This window comes from Falco peregrinus, chromosome 2 (genome assembly GCF_023634155.1).
Source record: "Falco peregrinus isolate bFalPer1 chromosome 2, bFalPer1.pri, whole genome shotgun sequence".
Lineage (NCBI taxonomy): Eukaryota > Metazoa > Chordata > Aves > Falconiformes > Falconidae > Falco > Falco peregrinus.
In genome coordinates, this window is record NC_073722.1 from 89,237,134 (window position 1) to 89,258,115 (window position 20,982).

The window sequence follows — 20,982 nt, forward strand, 5'->3', positions numbered from 1 at the left end:
AGATTACAGAAACACCAAATAAAACATCTGAGAAAACAGAAGCTTAGGATCAGAGTGGCAGTACAGTGGTAGTGACGCCACACACACACAGACAGCCCCAAGACTGTCAGGTGTCCAACACAGGAGCTCAGTTCAGCTATAGAAAGATGTTCCAGGAGGCCTGGGGGAAACCTTCCTCTTTTGTAACATCATGGAGTGAACTGATCACTCAAACAGAGCCTGGGCTGACTGTTACCTTCAGTGGCTCTTGCAAAGCTCCTGTACTGGTGCAGTGTAAGTCCCAAGTCTCCTTTCTAGGCCCTGCTTTCCTCTGCATATTTTCACCTGCTGCTTCTCCCACGCACCTCAGTGCTCTGGACAAAAGAGCTCTCCCTGTGCTTCATTCAGTGCTTGGATATTTTCTTTAGATTGCCTATCGCTGTCCTCCTCCTCCTCCTCCCCCTGTCAGTGAGCATCTCTCTCCTCTGCTAACAACCTCACGACTACCTGTATACTCATCTATTCGTCCTACAGTGTTTCTGTGCTGTTTGCATATGATAAATCCTGCTGCTGTCACATACTGTTTAACTCCAGGAAGTGTGGCCAGCTTGTGTGAGACACATTACAAAAAGTGGAATTTAAAAATCTACTCAGCCAGCATCACAGCTGTATAAAAGGCCATCTCCTTACTTGTGTGCTGAGGAAAGAGCTCATCTGATGTGGTGACAGCAGAGGCCTGCAGCGTGCGTGGGTGACAGCCCGGGGAAGGACTGGAACATGTGTGATGCAGGAGGAGGAGGGTAAAAGCAGGAGATGGGTATTGGCATATGCCAGTGAGGAAGAGGTGGTTTGGCTTTCTGCAGAGTGTAGGAAGAAAATTATTCTGTGTGTGTGTATGCGCGTGTGTGTGTTGCAAGACCAGCACTGCAGAATAAAGGGATGCTCTGCCTAGGGAGCTAAACTGGCTGGTCTTTGAGCATTTTAATAGCCTTTCTTTTTTCTTTCCAAAGCTCCTGTCACCAGCTCTCTGACTCCAGCTGTAAGACAGAGTGTGCAGCATCCAAGATCATTTTAAAGTGCTTTATGGCCAACATCTGCCCAAGGCCTCCAGAAAGAGTAGGCACCGGGCCTCAAGCTGCGCATGGCTGCCTGTGTCCAAGCTTAGCTCCCAGCTTTTCAGAGGCTTTAGTTTGCACTTCTGCTCTGTTGCAAATGTTGTTTGTCCTTTTCCTTCCCTAGCACACTTGGCCTCTACCAAATTAAGTGGAAGCTTAAGGCAATGATAGCCAGTCCCTTTGACCACAGTTTAAAACCACATTTAGAAACATGACAGAACAGCTTCTTCTCTCCAGGGCAAGGGAAAAGGTGCACAGTAGCATAAGCTGATCCAATGTGATCTAGTGAACTTGACCCCAGAAGGAACTGCCTGTCAGCCCTCTTGTGTCTAGAGTGGTTCTCATGAGACAAGACACTAAGCCATCCAGCCAGCAGTGACCTGAAACTCAAAAAAAGCTTCATTTTTAGGCAGCTCCATTCCTCCGTGCCACTGTGGGATCACACAAATACCACTGTGAACTCTTCAGAGAGGGTGGGACTGCATGGCCAGGGTCAAGGCAGAATGGCAGCCACTACCACTCAAGTCAGTCTGAACTGCCCTGAAACAACATCCTGAAAGAGCATTCAACAAAGAGCAGTCAAGAAAGGAGCCACCATCTCCCAAATGAACTCTGCAATTTTCTGCAGTTTCATTAATTCCTGCTTTACAAGAATGGGCTGAATTAGCTGGAAACACAAGCCTTTACTTCTGGCAGGGAAAGACAACACAAGCTCTACAGTCATTTGCATCCCAGCTTATTTGAAAAAAAAAACAAAAAAACAACCCAACATGCAGTCCATATAGCTGCTCTGTTAATAAGACTAGAAAGGTTATTAACTCCCTTCCTTCTAGCACATAATAGTGGCACATAATTCACCTCAAAGCATTAATTTTCCTGCTTCCCCACAGGACCATCCCCAGTAGAACCTTAAACAGGTTCCCTATGTAAGCCAAGAGGATAGTGGTGAAGAAGGATCAGCAGTGAGCAAATAAGATGCCTGCTCCATGGTCCTAAGGGGTGCAAGATTCTCCACCATTTGCATTACGAGTCAGAAGGTACAGTGCTGTTAAGACCCCCTTTCCCTCCATGCATTTGTTCGGTTACTTAGAGGGTTGGCAAAGTGGATACCTGCAGATGCTCCATCAAAAAAAAAAGTAAAAAAGTAAAAAAGTAAAAACAGAGAGGTAGAAAGATGGGAAGAACAGGAGGGAGCAAAATAATGTGGCAGATCAGGCTGAATGGAAGCAGATTCAAAAGCCCAGGTAAGTCCTCCCGGCTCCTCTCTGCTGCCAGGTTGGGGCTCTCCTGGCTCCTCTATACTGCAGCCCTAAGCAAACCACAAAATAGAGAAGACTAGCTACAGTCAGCCTGGCAGGCAGCATGGACCAAACTATGTAATTGTAGGCTTAATCCACCAATACTACCTTCCCTGTTGTAGCTTTTTCTGTCCCTCTGGTGAATGGTTTTACTCCCTGTTCCCATCTCCTTGTACTACCTGAAATATTCATTTAGCTCAGCAAATTATTCCAGGTCGACGCATCACAGAAAACTTTTCGGTTGCATAAGTCGAGAATTTAGAAAAAAAGCCTACTGAGACAAGCAGAACCATGGGGCTGGTGTGCAGGAAGGCCACCTGGCATCATGCAGGAAGACAGCAGGCAGTTCAGACTGAATCAATGCTCCTGGAGCAGGGAATCTCTTCTTGGAAATGGGAGGAATACTGTGCTGATGAGCCTGTACTCTTGCCTGACCTGCGCTCCTCTCCTTAGCAGCCTGTCACTAGGGAGATTAACAACTGGCTGCTTTCCCCAGTTCAAAGCAATCCTGAAAAAAAGAGCCAGAGCAAGAGGCTGGCAAAGGAGATTGACTCCTCCCCACAATGCACTCAAAGGGGAAAGATATTCCACATAAAAGGCAAGGACTGGCAAAAAAAAGATAACTGAGATCAGCACCTAAGCAATACATAAGGGGAAAGGGCTGTTTTCCCTCCTTCCTCTCCACCAAGGAAATTTCAATGGGAGGAAGACAAATAATGAAAAAAGCCATCAAAGCAAGCTGGTGATTCATTAAAATAAAAAATGCATTATGCATTGAGAGCAGTCAATTAGGAGATGCAAACTGCACACTGTCCTGTCACCCTAGGGGAAGCACAAGCAAGGCAAGTGGGAGGAAAGGATAAGTAGAAAAGGAAAGATTTACAGGCATAAACAAAACCCAGCTATGACCCCAAGCTCAGTAGCTTGTCGGAAGGAGCAGCCATCACTAACCCACACGTAGTAGCTGGGAACAGACTTGCGTCTCTGGATTACTATGCAGAGAATGAACATACCTACTGTCCAGACACAGACTGGTGTCAACTGGGGCATTACCGCTTTGAAAAAACATGGGATATTGGTGCCAAATGACTAAAGAATCCACCATCAGATTTCCAGAGTGGAAGACAAACTCTGGGAAGCATCAGAAGCAAGTCCTTTTCTTCCCTGGCCTCAGTGCAAGCTGTGTGCACTGAGGGAGAGTACAAAGGGTTCCCAGTCCCCTCCAGCACACCCACAGCCCTCTCCTTGGGTACATCCCCTTCCTTCCCTCCCCACATCATAATGGAGTCACTTCAGGACCAGTGAGAGTATGAACAGGTCTGCTGAGCCCAATCCTGACAAGGTTCCCCCTCCTGCTTTCTAAGATCTGACAAACACAACACTCCAAAAAGAGAACATCAGGATCATCCTCCTGAGCCTGCCCCTCTGCCTGGGCTCTGACACCTCATTAGGATTCTGCATGACACTTTTCAAAGCCTGTACTCCTCATTGAAATGCTGACAGACAACCAGAGAAAACAAAATGCTCCCTCCCCTGTGAGGGGGCATTCTAGGCTGCAATTTCTGCTATGACTCAATCAGCATCCACTTTAATGAGGCCATCTACTATCACTGAAGCCCTAGTGACTGATGTCTAAGCTTCTACCTCAGCCTCCAATTGCTCAGCCCCTCCTCTTTCCTCAGCTGCAGACTTCTGCAGTTGACAAAATGAGACAATGAATAAGACTTGCAGGACAAAGTGCACCAAATTCCCAGTACTGCAGCTTCCAGCAAATCTTTTGTCAGTTGAAAATCAGTTTAGCAGCCAAAAGCAAGTATGTTTAGCTGACAAGATTTGGGAATACACCATGAAGGTTCATCGTATCTTAACAACCTCCTGGGCTTAATGTGAGATGTTTTTGTACACAATAATTTGGGTCACTTTTGATCAGCCAGTATCTCTGGCATGTTGCCCAGTTCCTCTTAACACATACGCTATCTGAGCTGCACCTCTCTTCTCCAATCTCCTACACCCTTCTCTTTCTTTAATACTTCTGTCAGTCCTAGCCTTCCCTCATCAGGAAGGTCTGTATTGCTTTCTAATGAAATTATAAGGCAGATGAATTGAGCCCACTGAGGCATACAGGACTTGACCACTGTGTAGTTCTACATCATCCTTGCACAACATTGCATGCATGTAAAGGAACTGCACATATTGGAACATTCTGGGTGTAGTCCAGCTCCTAGCAGAGCTGAAAAGAGTTATATTACACCCTTAGGAGTCAATCATCTCCCTCAGCTTCTGCATTCCATTTGTTTTGCTTCCTAGTCCCATTTACAACATTCTTCCTTAGGAATGAGGATGTAAAAAAAAAAAAAAAAAAAAAAAAAGAGTTTTAGGGCAAGAATGAAGATTCTGGAAAACAGCTTTTCCTAATCTTTTATGATTTTTTATTTCCCTCACCTTTTTCCCCTCCCAGGCTTCCTGTTTGGTTTCAGTTTGCAGGTAAGATACAAATCCATTTAGTGCATAGCAATATCCATCGTAGAAATTATATATGATAAATGACTGTAACAGTGCTAAGGATAAAACTCTAATCATATTTTTCCTCTAGGTTTCCAAACAGCAAACAGAGAGGAGCTGTACCACATCCTTTAGAGAATGAGGACACTGCACAAACTGTATCTTAGCAACAAATGAATTAATAGCATAACTTCCTAGTCTGCTGTACAGAAAAGGCACAACCAGTATTCAGAAACTGAGAAAATAACGAAAGCTGGAAGACTCACCTCCCCCTTCTTTACAGTCATGGACTGCCGACGAGGAGTGATCTCCTCATTGATACTGGAGAGGAAGTTCTGTGAGATCCGCAGAGCATCCTGCAGGAGTGGATGATCAGGGTGGCTCACTGGAGTGTGCTTGAGCAAATCCTGACACCAGGAACACAAACAAAGAACAGAACCATGAGCAGCACTGGAAAGCAGGAGGGTCTGAGGGCCCCTAACTAGAGCTGTAGGAAAAGATGCTCCAGCTTCTTATGGATTAAAGCATGGCTCTATCTCTAGAGGAAGAGGATAATACTCTGCCCTTCTTGGTAACACTGATGAAGAGGTAGCGGGGTCCTACATATGGACTCCCCCCGCTTAGTGTAAAGGGACTTATGCAGCATGACAGGTTTATTTTTGCAGTCCTGAAGCTCCATGGAAAATCTGAAGTGTGAAGAAAACAGGAAAGGGGCCTAAAGTTTGAAAACTACCCTTCAGATACTTACATGCAGGACAAGTGTGCTGCGAGTCACTCGATCCACTGGCTTGTATAACAGAGCTGTGGAGAAAAAAAAAAAAAGGCAGCAGGAACATAAGGAAAAAGTACCTAAATACAGCCCCTACAGAACAACTTGTCCAATACAACTAAATGTACAGGTACAGGTTTATTAACCAATGAGCTGCTGGAAAATCCCCTTCTCTAAGGTTAATGTGCTGCACAGCCAATAAAACACACATGAACACACAGAGGAAATAAACATGCTCCACAGCAAACAGATGGCCACTTGTGAGCACGCCTTGCCAGACACTGGATGAGGAGCACACAAGGTAGTACAGAATACCTGCACGCAGCATGGCACAGTTCCTATCATTCCCTGGCAACATGCCTGGTCCCACAGGTCAGAATCAGGCTTTGCACTCTAAGTTTCCAAGGAGGTACCTGAAAAGTTGACTGTTCATCCCTCCTTCTGGAGTTCAGCATAACACGCCGAGTGCTTCCAAATCCCAATAACAGGCCAAAACAGGAAGGGGACTATCTTTTATATTGGTGAGTATGGAAGCTTCTTCCAACACAGATTGTCTTCTGCTTCTACTTACTTCTACTATTGTGCATAGAAACAAGCACCATGGAACCTGATCTTGATCAGGCTCTCTAGATGCTACCATAGGGCAAAACCCACATAACAATAACTGCTAGGATTGCATTTGTGCTATCACTGGGTAGCAGATGTTCTCTCAAAATCACAGCAGTCCTTTGGCTGGCCTGGTTCTGCCCAAAGGGACTGATGAAGTTTTAAGCTGGGCAGGGACTTCCCCATGAATGCACATAGCTTACTATGCATCAACTCTGCTACTTAGCAAAAGGGAACTGATTTCCCAGGTAGAGCCAGCAGAGACTCCATAATTTTCCAGCATTTAAAAAGAAAAAGGGAGAGTGGAGGTTTGGCAACAGCCTTCATCCAGTCCTGACAAACCAGTCTCCTTTCCATGGATCACTCACTTTCCAAGGAATTTTTCGTCGTCTGATCTTTAGATTCCTTTGTGCTTCTAGCCTTTAGATTCTAAAAGAAAAAGAAAACCCACATAGCAGATGGTCAATCACCTTGAAATATCACATGGGAATGTAAGAGGCTATCTGCTCCTCCAGGGGAGGGCCTAAGTGTGAATGGAGGACAGTCTTATCACAGCTCAAGTCAGTGAAGGAAAAGCGTGCTTTCCTTGGTAAATCCACCATTGCCATGTCGCAGGCATCCACACAACTCAAAATAAGCAATTTTCTTAGGAGTGCATATCAGTAGAGATGCAGCAAAGCAGGTAACCACCTACAGCAACAGGGATGGTGGAGTTTTAAAATTACCTGAGGAGAAAGACACATCCATAATGATGCAGCTGTTGTCACAGCACGTGCACACCACCAATAAATAAAGTACAGGATTGGGATTCAGTACCCCCAGGTTATACTTCCTCATACTTGTACTCAGAGCTATGCCTGCAACTCCTCCCTCTCTGCACATGGACTGTGAAGCTACATGCATTAGTGAGTGTGCTGAGCTCTGAAATCCTCACCAGGACACAAATGCAAAAGCATCACCACCATTATTCCAAATACAGCAGATACTAGCATGATTTCAGAATCACCCTTCAGAAAACAGCAAAACCGAGGGATCACATTTGCACAGAGCCCAGGACCCTGGGGCCTTAATCTCTATTCTGTCTTCTAGGGACGACCATAGTATCATCTATACATATTACTATTAATAAACAGGAAAGTCCATGAAATGCATTTTAGCACTGAAAGAAAAGCACAGGGGAGGCTACTTACTGATGAGAGGACACCACTAGAGCACTGAACTGGTCAGGGAAAGGACCAGAACCTGATGGAAATCCTCAGGAAAGGAAAGAACAGAAGACATCTGCACTCCAATGAGTAGTACAGCAGGCAAGTCTTACCTCCCTCGTTTCATGCAAGGAACATGTTTTATTTTACTTCTTTATCATAAAAATCTAAAGGGACACACAATACTGAATATACTCAGGATTTTTTTCAGAGCAGTGAATGCCCCTAGTTTTATTTGGCTCTGATTATCCGTTTCTTTTTAAGGACACACATATGAAGTTCATGTCTTTTTGGCAACGGAGTTCTTCCAAGACATAATCACCACAATACAGCCAGTCAATGAGAACATGCACTGCAGGTAAAGCTGGTGGCCCGGGAAGTCTAAAAAAGTATTCGATGTCAATGCTCTGACACAGGCATTCCTCTTAAAAAGAGGAAATCAGAGAAGCCCAATGAATAATATTATAAACTATGGTGGACACACTTGCTTTTTTAAACAGGCAGCTACCCTCTCCTCCTCTCCATGCCAGCGAAGCCTGCAACTCCACTGACAGTCATAATGGAAGCCATTAAGGATGGCTTTTTACACCATAGTCAGCATCATTACTAGCAAAAGAAATATGTGAGAAACTTAAATACAGCTTTCCCTTCTGGAAATGCATGAAGGTGGCGCAAAGCTGAGAAGTTCAAAGCAATGCCAGTTTTTACAAGATTCCCTGGGTGGGAACAGCACATAAAGGCTGTCTATGTGATAACCTCTATTAGCCCAAAGCATAAATCGCTGTAAGAACATGAGCTGAAGACGTGAGTCTACGTGAGGTCACAACTCCTCCAGAAGTCAGGGCTGCAAAGATACTTGGAGGATAGACAGGAGTGACATCGAAGGATATTAGTCAGATCCAGACAGCTCGTGTGTCTGAATACCATGACATTACCTCAGAGATTTCAGCAAACTGAGCGTTGGCTTGGCAGCATTTCTCTGCTGTCTCCATAGCAACTTCATAGTTATCCACAAAGGCCCGGTACACTCCCAGCTGGCTGGCCTGCAGGAAGCAAAACAAAATTAAATAAACTCTGGGGAAGAAGACAGTTTGGGATGGCCAGCCTCAGTATCTAATGATTGGGTCATGTTCCTTCACATCAAAGAATCACAGGGAATGCTAAGCAGGCCCAGGAAGACATCACTGACCTGTCAGCTTTGCTTAACCAGCACAGGTGCTCCCATGTACCCAGTTCCATGTATGCTGAACAAGTTCACTTGCAAAGGATGTGGAAGCCTGCAAGAATGATGCATCCTTATCACTGCCATCTATTTTTCCCTTCTGAACTGCCAGATTAGTATCTATTAATATTTTAGCTCATTGATGTAAGTGGAGCTGCTGGCTATTTGCCACATAATATGAATCAGACAGGAATGATTCAGCCCAACAGCACAAATGTGACCCCAGCAAGCTACTTGTTAGCTTTTGCATGATGGACACACTAAATCAAACCTAATGCAGATATTAACCAATATTTGCACTAGTGAACATTGTAATAAGGGCAGTGGAGCACTGAAAATACAGAAGAAAGATCCAGAGCAAAATCTGTTTGGAAGGCAGTGACTGCAGCACTAGGTGATGGAAAATGGCAATTTTTCCAGCAGAAGGAATAAGCATTGGTCCAGAAGAAGATGGAACAGGCCTCAGAGTACAGTAATAAGCCATTATTATCACAGAGTCTTAGTACTGGTCCCATTTGCTGACTTAGGAATTGCAGCCAGAGAACGTAAGATCCAGCTCCGGAAATCCCTGGGTAGCTTCCAAGGTTGTCTGGATTGCAGAGCTGGTTTTGTGCTGCAGGGCTGCACAGGGTGTGCTGTAAACACCTCAGCAGCTTGAACATGCTTGCAAATGCATGGTGAGCCAACAGGTGGAGTGCTGTATAAGGCTCCATTAAGGAGTTCTTACCAGATGAGCTTGCACTTAACCTTATTATTTCTGCAAATTCCCTGACACTTCTGCCCAAGACATGCAACAGGCAGAGCAGTTCACTTTCCCACGCAGTGCACTTTTCCTCTCCTGCTGTCTCACAGTCATTGTGTTCCCCATTCTCTATGAAGCTTCATGCAAGAGACGATGGAAGAGAAAAAGCGACTCTCAGGAAATATATGCCTACACAAATTTCTTTAGCTAACAGAGGCTAAGAAATCGTAAGCTATTTCCTAGGGCACATTCTACTGAAAGATTAGGAACCAGTCTCAACCCCCATACAGAATGATATGGTTATGACCGAAGCTGGAGGGAACTGTGCTCACTTACACCAGGGATGACCTGGCCCATACAGTGTGGAGAGAATAAAATCTGTATTTGCCACTGGAACACAATTCTGTGAAGAAGCTGCTGTCAGAATTACTAATCATTTGCAGGATTTATGACATTCAGTTTTGGATTATGCCAGCTAACATGGCAGAGCTTTACAGTTTCTCCATTCCTGTGTGGCTCTTTCCATTTCCTGCTACTCTTGAACAGTCTTTCTAAGCTTTTGTTTTCCTCCTCTAAACATGCCGCCATGAAAACATCATATTAATTAAAAACTGAGTTTCTAATCAAAGCAATAATGCTCACACAAGTTTTCATGCTGGTTTAAGTTTTCTCTTTTCCAATTAAAAACAACACATGGCAAAAAATAAGCTTTGGTAGAAATAACTGGCTTTTGGTTACATTTTTTTCCAGTCCTGAAAACTAATCAGTGATAATATTTGCTAAATATTTCATCATTTCTAAAAACAGTTCTAAAGTGCTTCCTTTCTAGTTATAAGAGATACGTACAAAATATTCCCCAAAAATGAGAAGCATTTTTCACTCCCACATGCCTAGTGTCTTTTTTTTTTTTTTTCCCTTTTCCTTAGTTTCAACAGGAAAAAGGTGGAATAACAGTCACTGCCATTGCAAATGGATCATACCGTGCCAGACCACATGAAATTCTAAAACGCCTTGCATGCACTATCTATATAACTCCAATCCATGGTGCTTTGTTTTGTGTGATATTAAAGAAAATTCATGTCCCCAGGAACCTCAGGATAATAACAATTCCAGTGTTTATCATCAGATTGCATGGCATGCCCACAAGTAAACAGTCTGCTTCAAAATATTTGATGTACATCCAGTATGGATGTCTTGTAATGCCTCATGCTCTTGCCGTCTCTCTCATCTAGCTGCTTCCCACTGCCTGCCAAGAATTATTAGCTTTATCTCATCCAGCAAAGAGTTCACAATTCCCACTGATACTGTACCAAACCACCAGAAACTGAAACTGCTAAGCTAGCTCAAAGCTTCCTGTGCTAGGGCAATTTGCTCCTTTGCTTCCAACAGTAATCCAACAAAATAAACAATTCTGTAACAAATGCAGAAGAGTCAGGGGAACATAAAAATAGAGTTCTGGATGGGCTTAACTCCTGCACTTGCAACCACCATCAGCAAGAAATGGTCTTAAACAAAGGCCTAAGTAGCTGTATAGTGAATCAAAGCTTGCTCCACAGGCAGCAGTGGTGAAGATTATATTCAGGTCTTCTACAATTAGCGCTATCTTCATTGCTGCACTACACTTTCAATGGAGTTTGAGAGGCTTCCACTTTTCAGCAGCCTTCTGTATCTTTGCTTCAGCAACCAGCAGCAGGTGGCTTTGTCTTCTTAAACCAGTTGCTCAAATTGCATACCATGAACTACTCACCAAGGCACCAACTTGACCCCTCCTGGCTAAAACATGCTGGCAGTGAAAAACAGATTCCCCTATTTTGATCTTGAGCTGCTGGCATGCATGGAAAACATCATCTTCCAGACCCATCTCCCCCTGCTCCATAGGGGATGGGGATGGTGCTGGGCTACACAGCTGCTAACAATTGAGTGACCCTGGTAAAGCACACTCCTCATCCAATAACCCCCTCACTGGAATGTCACTCCTACCCTGAGAATCAGAGGCACCTCTGGAATGCAGAGATTCTTTTCTTTTCTGAAAAGGAAAAAACAGCTCCTTTAATCCTTTGCTTTCTCCACATGCTAGGGGAGAGGCTAAAGGGGCCAAAGGAATCTCCTAGAATGCAAACAATTTGTCATCTGGCACAGAAACTCAGCAATTTTAATTTAGCCTCAGGAATATGCTGTATATGTCTTTGTCCTGTTCCGCACTCAGAGAATTTTGTTGAGGTTCCTTGGAGGATTCTCAGGAGCAGGTGGACTGCATCAGCATAGCAGCAAAGGTAATATTAAAGGCCAGGATGGTGGTAGAAAAGCAAAGCCAAAAGCGATGACCATAAAACCGAGACAATCAGTACAAGATACAGCAAAGCACCACAGAAAGAAGGAAATACATGTCAAGTAGTTCAGCAATAGTATGAAACATTTTTAGCTGTTGGTGTTTCAAAGTATGCTTTTTAACACTGCCATTCTCCCATCTTCCTCTAAAGCAAATGGTCTGATGACACTGCAGACACCCTGGAGATTCAACATCTCTGTGAAACTGTATTTGTATTAGGAGCATAGCTTGCTCGAGTCTTGAATTAAAGGCAATGAAACAGCCACTTTTGCTGCAGGCCCTTCACTGCAGTGGTAAAGCTAGAAGCCTCTCGCCTAACCCAGCTATGGGTTTTCATCCCTTCAGACTATGCACAGTCACCAAAGGGAGTAGTACCAGCCCTTGCGAGATGAATGGGAGGTAACAGAAACTTTGGTGATGGTAGCTGACTCACCAACTTTTGGAAGAGATCCCCTACACGTTGCTGGTGACTCCACTGCTGCACTCGGGGAAAGAGCCCATCATAGAATTCTTTGTGGATCTCATAGAGCTCAGGCACTTTGAAAAATATTGTCTCAATCTGCTGACTAGTCAGCACAGGCTGAGAGGTGGTGGCAGCTGCTTTCAAAGGCTTCATGGGCTGAAATTAGGAAAAAAGGAAATTGTTATCATGCAAACCAAGTACCTTCACCACATTACAACACATCCCTCCAGAGAGCTGTTTTTCATCTTATTAATAAGTGATACTTGCATTCACACAACTCCTGAAAGCTAGACATTAACAAGTTCTGTCATGGGGATCAGCCACCCCTGGTAGGTGGATTTTCCCAGGATATTAATGGTGTGATTAAAATCCCTCTGCACTCGATTTCCTTAATCTCTGCCCAACTGTACAGCAACATGTCTAATAATTAGCACAGAATACTGAAAGACAGGGCTCCTGGATACTACTACGCTAACCCTAGGTGTGCCATATCCAGTCCTTTCTTTAAGCCTCTCTTTCTCTACTGGAAGTAACAGGTGCTCTTTGCACCCAGCAACTTGTAACCCATGGTATGTGAAGTTCTGGGAAACCTCGGATGGAAGCAGCATCAAATTCAAGTACCAGTGTTTGAAATGGCATCTGTCACAAACGCTTACCAGCAGCAGAGCCTCCAGGTGGCTCAGGTAGGTTTCCTCACTGGCTAGGATTCCGGACAGGACCCATTTTCTCATCTCCAGGCCTTTTTCCAGGTCTGGTTCACTCTACAAAGCAGTTGTCAAGGAGAAAAAAAAATAAAAAAGGAAGGGGGAAAAAAGGGGGGGGTTGGAGAGAAAGAAAAAAACCCAAGAATGAGAACGGAGAGTTAAAGAGATCATTCAGCTGACCATAGCATACTTGGGGTTTTTATTTACTTTTAGACTAAAAAAACCCACCTGTGCTCAGCATCTTGTTTCTAGAAATAAGCAAATATAAAACATTAAAGATATTTTTATTTACCAGCAACTGATGTCACTTAGATGAAATATAGGTGTTGGCTTTAGTCATCCAAGTTCAGTGCCTCAATTAGGAGCCCAGACTTCTTCACAAAATTCAAAACTCAGAACTTAAATATTCAGAATTTATCCTCCTAAACAAATCTCAGGGGACTCTTGGTTACGTGCAATTTACTCACTCCTCCCGCAAGAGTTCTCTATGATCTTACTCCAAAGCCATGTTTCTCCATGCAGACAGGATTATTTCCCCTGCATTGACACAGATGCACATGAATATACAGCAGTTACAGCCTGACATCGGTGTTAAGATGGCTGTTTCTTTCTCCCACTCTCTACTATTCACTAAATTATTTTTCAGTGCCAGCTTGTACAATGTCTATTTTTAGTGAGAGGATGGAATAATCAGCACTACTTGGAACACACATGCTGATTTTCTTATTGGGATTCCATGAAGGAGTTCTTCAACAAAACAACTGAAGGAAGAGAGAGAAAAAAATAAATACATTCACGGGCAAATGTACACATCAAGGGAAGACTAACATCAAGTGTTAAGAGAAGCAGTAATCCCCTCTGTTGAGTTTCAATTATCTTTCATCTCAAAACTGTTACCTGAAAAATGTTTAACCTGATAAAGTGAAATTGAGTATTTCCATAAACTCCGTAAAAAAATGTGGCTGAACAATGAAGGTTATAAATAATCTTATAAATAGAACTTATTTCTAGTTCATTTCTGTCATTCACAGAAATGGCTTTTTACAATTGTTGCAACTTTTTAATATTGCTAAATGTCTCTAACAACAGAGTCGGTAGTTGAATCTGAAAGGGTGGATATTTTTCAAAGGCTTTGGGTAGGTTGTTCGGGGCTCTATCCTACTCCTTTTAACATCCACAGGAATCTTCAGCTATTGATTTCAGCAGCAGGAGGATCACAAAACATAGCTGTATGCACCACTCTATTGACGGACTATAAAGCCCTATAGCTGACAAAAAAGCCCTCCATTTAGTTTAGGGTCGAATACTTTGAACCCTATAGATGTATACATGAGGTTCATTATGGACAGAAGGTATCTCGACTATAGGTAAGCTGACAGTAACTGTCACATTCTGAGTGTGACTTTGAGCCTACGCACCACGCGAAGAAAGAAACAGATCCTCACGCTCCCAGATATTTCTGGATTCAGTCTCATCAATAACTATCCTGATTTTTGAATGCTTTCATTAAATGTCACAAACTATTTTCTAGGCTAAAAGACCTTGCAATGACTACCTCATAAAAATTTTGTGAGGTGTCAAATACCACCACCACTTCTTAAATAGAAGTGGCAGACAGAAGCTGTTCTAAGGAAATGAGTAAAATTTACATACACATCGAGTGCTAGATGGAAAGAAGAACTTGTCTTTGCACCTCACTCCTCAGTAAGGTTCAGTAAAAACCACAGGGCTTTTTAACATCTTGAGAGAGCATCTAAGAGGCTAGAAATCTGTAATTCAGCAGTTGTGTTCAGATGATTTCAGAAGAACACCAGTAACAAACTGCACGGTAAAAATGAATGCTGCAACAGATTCTGTGTACCTACAGAGTACCCATATGACTACCTGTAATAGCTCCAACAGAAGTGTGCAACAATATTGTGACCATTCCTTATGATTTCTGTACCAGTAGTGCCTGGATGTCCACCTCATGGACCATTTTGTGAGGTATGGTATGTAGACCATAATCAAGACAGACAGCCTCAAGATGTTTAACAAAGATTGCCTTCATCCAAAAAGGCAGGGATATAGCAGCCCTGGTGCAAAAAAACCCAACCCAAAACAACACCTCTGGGTTTCCAGAGACTTCTTACAACACTTACAAAAGAAAAATGCAGCTTCACAAAGAAGCATTGATAAAAACTAACAGTGCTCCAAAGTCCACACTCCCGAGGATGAGGTGACTGGTCAATATTGACACAGCACTATAATTATCTTTAGCAGGTTCTCTTGGAGGAGGTAAGGATTTAAAAACCAGCTGGGTATTTGTAACATAAAGAGCAGCACACAATGACAAGTTATTTAAATGGTTCAAACTTCCCCGTCATGACAGTGGCACAACAGTTTTCCTCTTCACAAATAAAAGCTTTAATTTACAAGCCAGTTCTTGCTGGGCACTGTCAGCTGACAGACAGCATTTTCTGTCTGAATGTTAATTTCCTCTCTTTAAAAAAGATGTGCTTTCAGTGAGGCAAACATCTCCCAGGACACACTAGAGGCCTTCCTTCCTGGCCACTACCACAAGGTTACTTTGCAAAGTCCATAGTATTGTCCTAACCCTTTTTAATAGAAGCCTTTTCCAAGCGTGATGCTTGCAAAACAGCTTCAGATGCAGCCAAACAGGGCAGGGCCTGGCTGCTTTAAGATACAGTACAGCAGTTGCTGCAGAAACCCTCTGGGGAGTTTATCCAACAATCACACAAGCACATTAAAAGGTTTCCAGTGCAGTACCTCAAATTTACATGCAGATCCCTCATATGTGAAAAGATGATCTCCTACTGCTCCTGCTGTGTCAGGGATCAATATGACACTATGATGCTGCTGCCTGCATTGTACTGCCACTCTGTACTTCCTCCTGAGAGCCAGTGCCTGGACACGTGTCCCCTGCTGAGGGAGGCCTTTTCTGACAATGTCACCTGGGGTTGCACTGAGCAGCAGCTCTTGCTGCTGCATGAACATCTGGAAAACAGTCCCCATGCTTCTTCAGCCTCAGGGTGCTTTTTAAGTCACACTTGTTATGAAATGTATTCCAGGACTGAGAAACTCACTGGGAGCTGGTGCCAACATCAGGAAGAGGAGGAGTAAGTTTATTATTTGGTATTACAACATCCCTCACTTACAGAATTGGGAACAGGCCCACCTGCTCACCCAAAGCAAATTAGCAGGCAGAGATACTGCGAGGCTGTCCAACCACTTTCCCCTTAGAGTACACCAAATCTGATGCACCCAGTGCCAAGGGCATTTTCTGCTTTGCCCGTAACTGACAAAAAAGGGAAACAAAGAGCAACAGTGACCACAACAGCCTCACTGACTGATCTGTTTTTGCACTCCAGGCAGAAGGGCAGTTAAAAGAGGGAACATCGTGGGTGTAGGTATCAAGCTTCCCACCAGTTCAGGGAGACCTGCCAAGGCTGAGGACTCCTTTCCCCTACCCTGGCAAGGAAGTAGTCAGAAATCTTTGAGCTGCTTGTGGCAAGGGGAGGAGCTGGTACCACATCTACCAGACCACATTAGCTAGGGGAAAAATACACCTATTAACCAAAGTGCAGATGGGATGTTCCCAGCAGGACATGGGAGCAGCCTGTATTGGCAAACTAACTACTCAGCAGGGAGTGCCAGGTGGTCAGCAGTCTATCCCATGCTTCCTACCCAGCTTGGTTAGCCCTTTTTTAACTTGTACAAGTCTGACTAGTATTTCACGTTCTGACTCTGTCCCTACCTCTTTGATGCCAGCATCCATTTCTAGCCTTTCTCCACTGCCCTTCCATCTTTTGGCTGCCTCTCTACCTCCATGTTTCAGAATAAATCTATCTCACAAGACTATCATGGGGCAGCAGCCAGAGCATTCCTGTCTATCTGCCATGGGAGCTGTGAGGACCCAACACCCAGCCAGGTCTGAACAAGCACGCAAGAAATCAATCCTTCCCTCCCACTCCTCATGAACTACCTTAAAAAAAACAGAAAACACAAAGGAAAGTGGAAAGCAGTATAAAGGAAGTTTCACAGGTATCTCATGCCTGTAAGGTTATGGTGTTTTCTTCTCAACTGGGTGGTGGTTCTTGCTATTCCAAAGATTTAAAAACAGAAAGATTGAGGCACAGTCAGAAGCACAATCTTGTGACCTAAACCAAGGCCAGTCAGAGTGGCTAGAAGCACTGAAGATATTACAGAGCACGCATGCACTGGCCCTGAGCCACGGCTGTTTTGAATGTGTTTACAGCTTGTCAGCCTAAGTACTTTAGTTTACTAACCAGGTTGGCATTGTATGTTGTATTCAATTACTGCCAGCCTGAGATTCACCAGCTCCAAGGATTAGACAGATTCAGCTCTTCCTGACCGTTTAAAGAACTTGGGGCTTTCTGGTTGTTGTTTGAATTTACAGCAATAATTGTTTTCTTGCAAATGTTAGAAGAACACAGATTAAGAATCTAGAAACCACAACACACAAGATTTTGCAAAGTGGTTGCTGCCAAGGCAGCTCTGTAAAGAGAATCAGTGATTCAAAGTGGGCGTATAAAAGGCACTTTAACTCTCAGACCTTCCTTTGGTACAGTGTGTTCATATGCTGTGTAATGAATGTGTTCAAAGGAGAGGTTTCCCCTAAGGACAGCTCAGAATCTCATACAGAAGTTGACAGCCTATGGAAGAAAAACTATTAATTTCAATTTTTAAAATGTAAATATCTTTGAACGCTTCAGCTAAACAGGCTGGAGGTGTCTCATTGTCTTGGTGATACTAAACAGGGCAAATTCTGTAATCTAGCCAATCATGCTCCATGCAGGGAAGGGAAGGAGCAGGGAGAGGAGCCAACATTATTTATAACATTAGTACTGGTGTGCCAGCTCTCCTCAGGAAGGGCTGTACATCCAGGCAGAGCCCTTAAGGAGCAAAGAGTTGGACAATAAAAAGGAAAAGTTGCATCTGTTGGGGGTGGTGAGAGGAAAGTGACAGTAAAACAAAACAAACAAACAAAACCAAATACTCAGAGGAAGAAAGTAGAAGGATTTAGAAATGCTGGAGAGGGAAAGACAAGCTAGCAACAGAAGTAGCAAGCAGAGCAATATATCCCATTTACTGATGTAGCTTCAGAGGTCAACTTTTCTGGACCCCCTTGGGATGAAGCTCAGAGAAAAATCCACAACCTGCTCTGCCATAGCCCTGCTTTCCATGTAGCTGGCAAATAGTGAGAACAGAAGAATCTGGTCTGAGGACCAGCAGTAACTGCCAATGCTGCACCAACTGCAAACTGCATGGCTGAAAATGGAAGCGAAATTCTACCTGGAAATCTCCAAGTACCAGCCAATTTCCCCTCCAAACAGAATGGGAAGTAGGAGTTAGTCGCTCGGCTTTAGCAGTCCTGCCTCCCTGGGTATGATACATACAAGAATTGGAGAGATCTATTTTGGCAAAAACCTCATCTTCTAAACTCTAGAAAAGTGACTCCCCTCCTTTCCTGAGGGGGTAGAACCAGTTTTGCCTTTCCACTGGCTGCCCTGTGCCCACCTCCATAGAGCCCCACACACATCTTTGAGCCTGGCTTTGACAGCGACCAGATCTTGAAAGGCCTTTCTTGCTTCTACTCTTTCGATCACTGTAATCTCTCCCCACATAAGTAGTGTCAATAGAATCATGATGACTGAAGCTTCCCATCCTCTCTCGGTCCTTTAGCCTCTGGGCTGCAACCCATCCACTCCAAAACTCTTGGCAATAACTCTTCTCTAGTGAAGAGTGTCAGTCACTAACCTTCCAGCTGTCCCAGCACTTCCCTGTGCCCCAAGAATACCGTAGCAAGCTCTTGCTCTGTCCTCCTCTAACTCTATCCAGATATCTTCTCCACTTTTCACCCCAGCTGCATGGCGAAGACAGACACGTTGTCTCTTTCTGGGAGTGAAACATCACCACCTATTACAAAGACTGTCTGACACCTTCTGAAGCTACCAGCACTGTCTTATTTGGCAAACATTTGGGCTGACATTTTCCAAGACAGGTTTCCAGAATTTTTGGAAAGTTCAGTCACAACAGCTCAACTGTTACAGAAAGCGAGGTTCAGGAAAATTAAATCACTTCTCAAGTTAAATAAACAAACAACTTAAGCGTTAGTGGAACCTGTTTCTCCTTTTTCCTCTTTCCCCTGTAAGCTTGCTTCAGAGCAACAAAGTTTGGCAGAAGCATTGGCTTTATACCAGGACATGCGTCAGCAGCTCAGCACGAGATTCTGGAAGAGCCAGAAGAGGGGGTACGACCTAGCTTGCTCAATGCAAACATTTGTTAAGGCCTCCTTACCGCAAAAATGACGAGTCAAGGGATGCCAAGATCCACGTTACAAACACCCATGTTGATTAATTATGTCCTCTCTGGGTCACAGACAAAACTAATGCTGGTGCACCTTGTCACCCTCCTTGGATAGCAACAGAAGTTTATGCAATGGATACACAGCAGGTGGAATATGAATACATAAGAGGTGGCTTACGTGGTACAGTTTGGAGGCAGACCAGCCAGCTTCTTTTAGTCTGCTTATATGACACAGGTGGTAGGGGGGATTGGAAAAGAGATCCCAAATGACAAGGTGCAGAACACCACAAACCTTCTGGCAGTCAATTATGGCCCTCACTTCCTGGAACATGGAACAGGGAGCTGGTTACTCCCCACACTGAGAGAACAACATGAAGCCCCCCCACGAGTACTCCAGGAGGTATCCCTTCATTCTTTTTTAGAAAGAGACACTGCTCTCAGCCACTCTGCACATTTTTTATGCTGGCTGGGTAGACCAGGTGGAACCCTGATGCACTATCCAACCAAAGGCGACAGCTGCTACAAGGAGGCAGAAGGACTCAGTCAAACACTTGGCAGAAAAAATACAAAGCGGAAAACAAGCTTACAAAATAAGTCAAAGCAAAATGCCCTCAAATATCCAGACAGCAACAACCCAGTCTCCAAGTGGAAGGCTGGTCTCATGGATAAGGCAGATGAGCACCACACAAGAATGCTGCTATGCCTGTGTGATGCTAAGTGAATTACTTAGGACATTTTAAAAAAATAAAAATCATTGGTTGGAATGTTTTCCATTTTCTGAGTGCCTGACTGGAGTGTTGTTAACTCTTGGTTGCAAGTGAAATTAAAGGGATTTTACTTTAAATGTGAAGAAAACTGCATTAAAAGTCAGAACTTGGTTTTGCACAACATTACGCATCTCACATTAAGCACCCAAAATTAGCAGATGCTTTTCCTATAATCTGTCTGCCTTGATTACCTGTGGTTAGTGAACATACCATCCTCTTATCTCACAGGAACATTGCAAGGATAATTAAGACCTGCGTTGCATTCCAACTGTATTTGGAGTTAATGGTCATGTCAAAAGGAAATGAGTACTGTTGTGCTGAGAGCAGAGTTTGCCCAGCATCCTGTAAATAAGGTATACACAGAGCTCTAGAGAGAAAATACCGAATCCGGTATCATTCACTATATATGCTGAACAATGCATGAATACCACAGAAAAAAAGATGAAATGATAGTTTCTTTTATAGTTATCATCGTGATTCAAGACAAGGCTACAGCCACAAGGCAAGGCTTATTAACCATCACCACTTCCTAACTTCTGAATAACTTTACAATCTTAGTATTTTGTCAGACTGGTGTGTATATAGTACATGTGTTGTATTGTCACACACTGTTAACTGTTGATTTCTAGACTCTGGTCATAAACTAAAATTTTCAGAAGCAATTGCGGGCACCTAAGAAAGATGTAAAAGGGCAAGGAGACTACTATAAAAGCAAACACAGGTAAACAAAAAATATTTTCCTGCTAATCAAGTGTAGTGAAAAAGAAAATAGAAAATACATGTCCTGGTATTTCTCGTCCAACACATCTTATGTGCTTAGCTCAGCACAGTGTATTTGACACAATTTTGCTACTGACTCTCTTCCACTACATCTGAGAACGGAACTACAGTAAAAGCCATCTAACAACTTGTGATGACAGAAAGTTTAACTTGTTTGGGAAATACTGCAAC

General features: G+C 43.6%; 1 protein-coding gene across 2 annotated transcripts in view; it reads right to left on the minus strand.

The window, feature by feature from the left end:
- The window catches only part of BCR (BCR activator of RhoGEF and GTPase), a 102,306-nt gene that overhangs the window by 29,039 nt on the left and 52,285 nt on the right, over positions 1 to 20,982 (minus strand). The window contains exons 3-8 of one of the 2 annotated variants that reach the window (XM_005233251.3): positions 12,887 to 12,991; positions 12,201 to 12,386; positions 8,410 to 8,517; positions 6,638 to 6,698; positions 5,643 to 5,695; positions 5,161 to 5,301 (exon numbers count right to left, since the gene is read on the minus strand). In XM_005233251.3, coding sequence (XP_005233308.1) covers positions 5,161 to 5,301; positions 5,643 to 5,695; positions 6,638 to 6,698; positions 8,410 to 8,517; positions 12,201 to 12,386; positions 12,887 to 12,991 — 654 coding nt within the window. Of the gene's footprint in view, positions 1 to 5,160; positions 5,302 to 5,642; positions 5,696 to 6,637; positions 6,699 to 8,409; positions 8,518 to 8,663; positions 8,730 to 12,200; positions 12,387 to 12,886; positions 12,992 to 20,982 lie in introns of those variants that run through there. The other variant, XM_055796180.1, reaches the window with a different exon arrangement.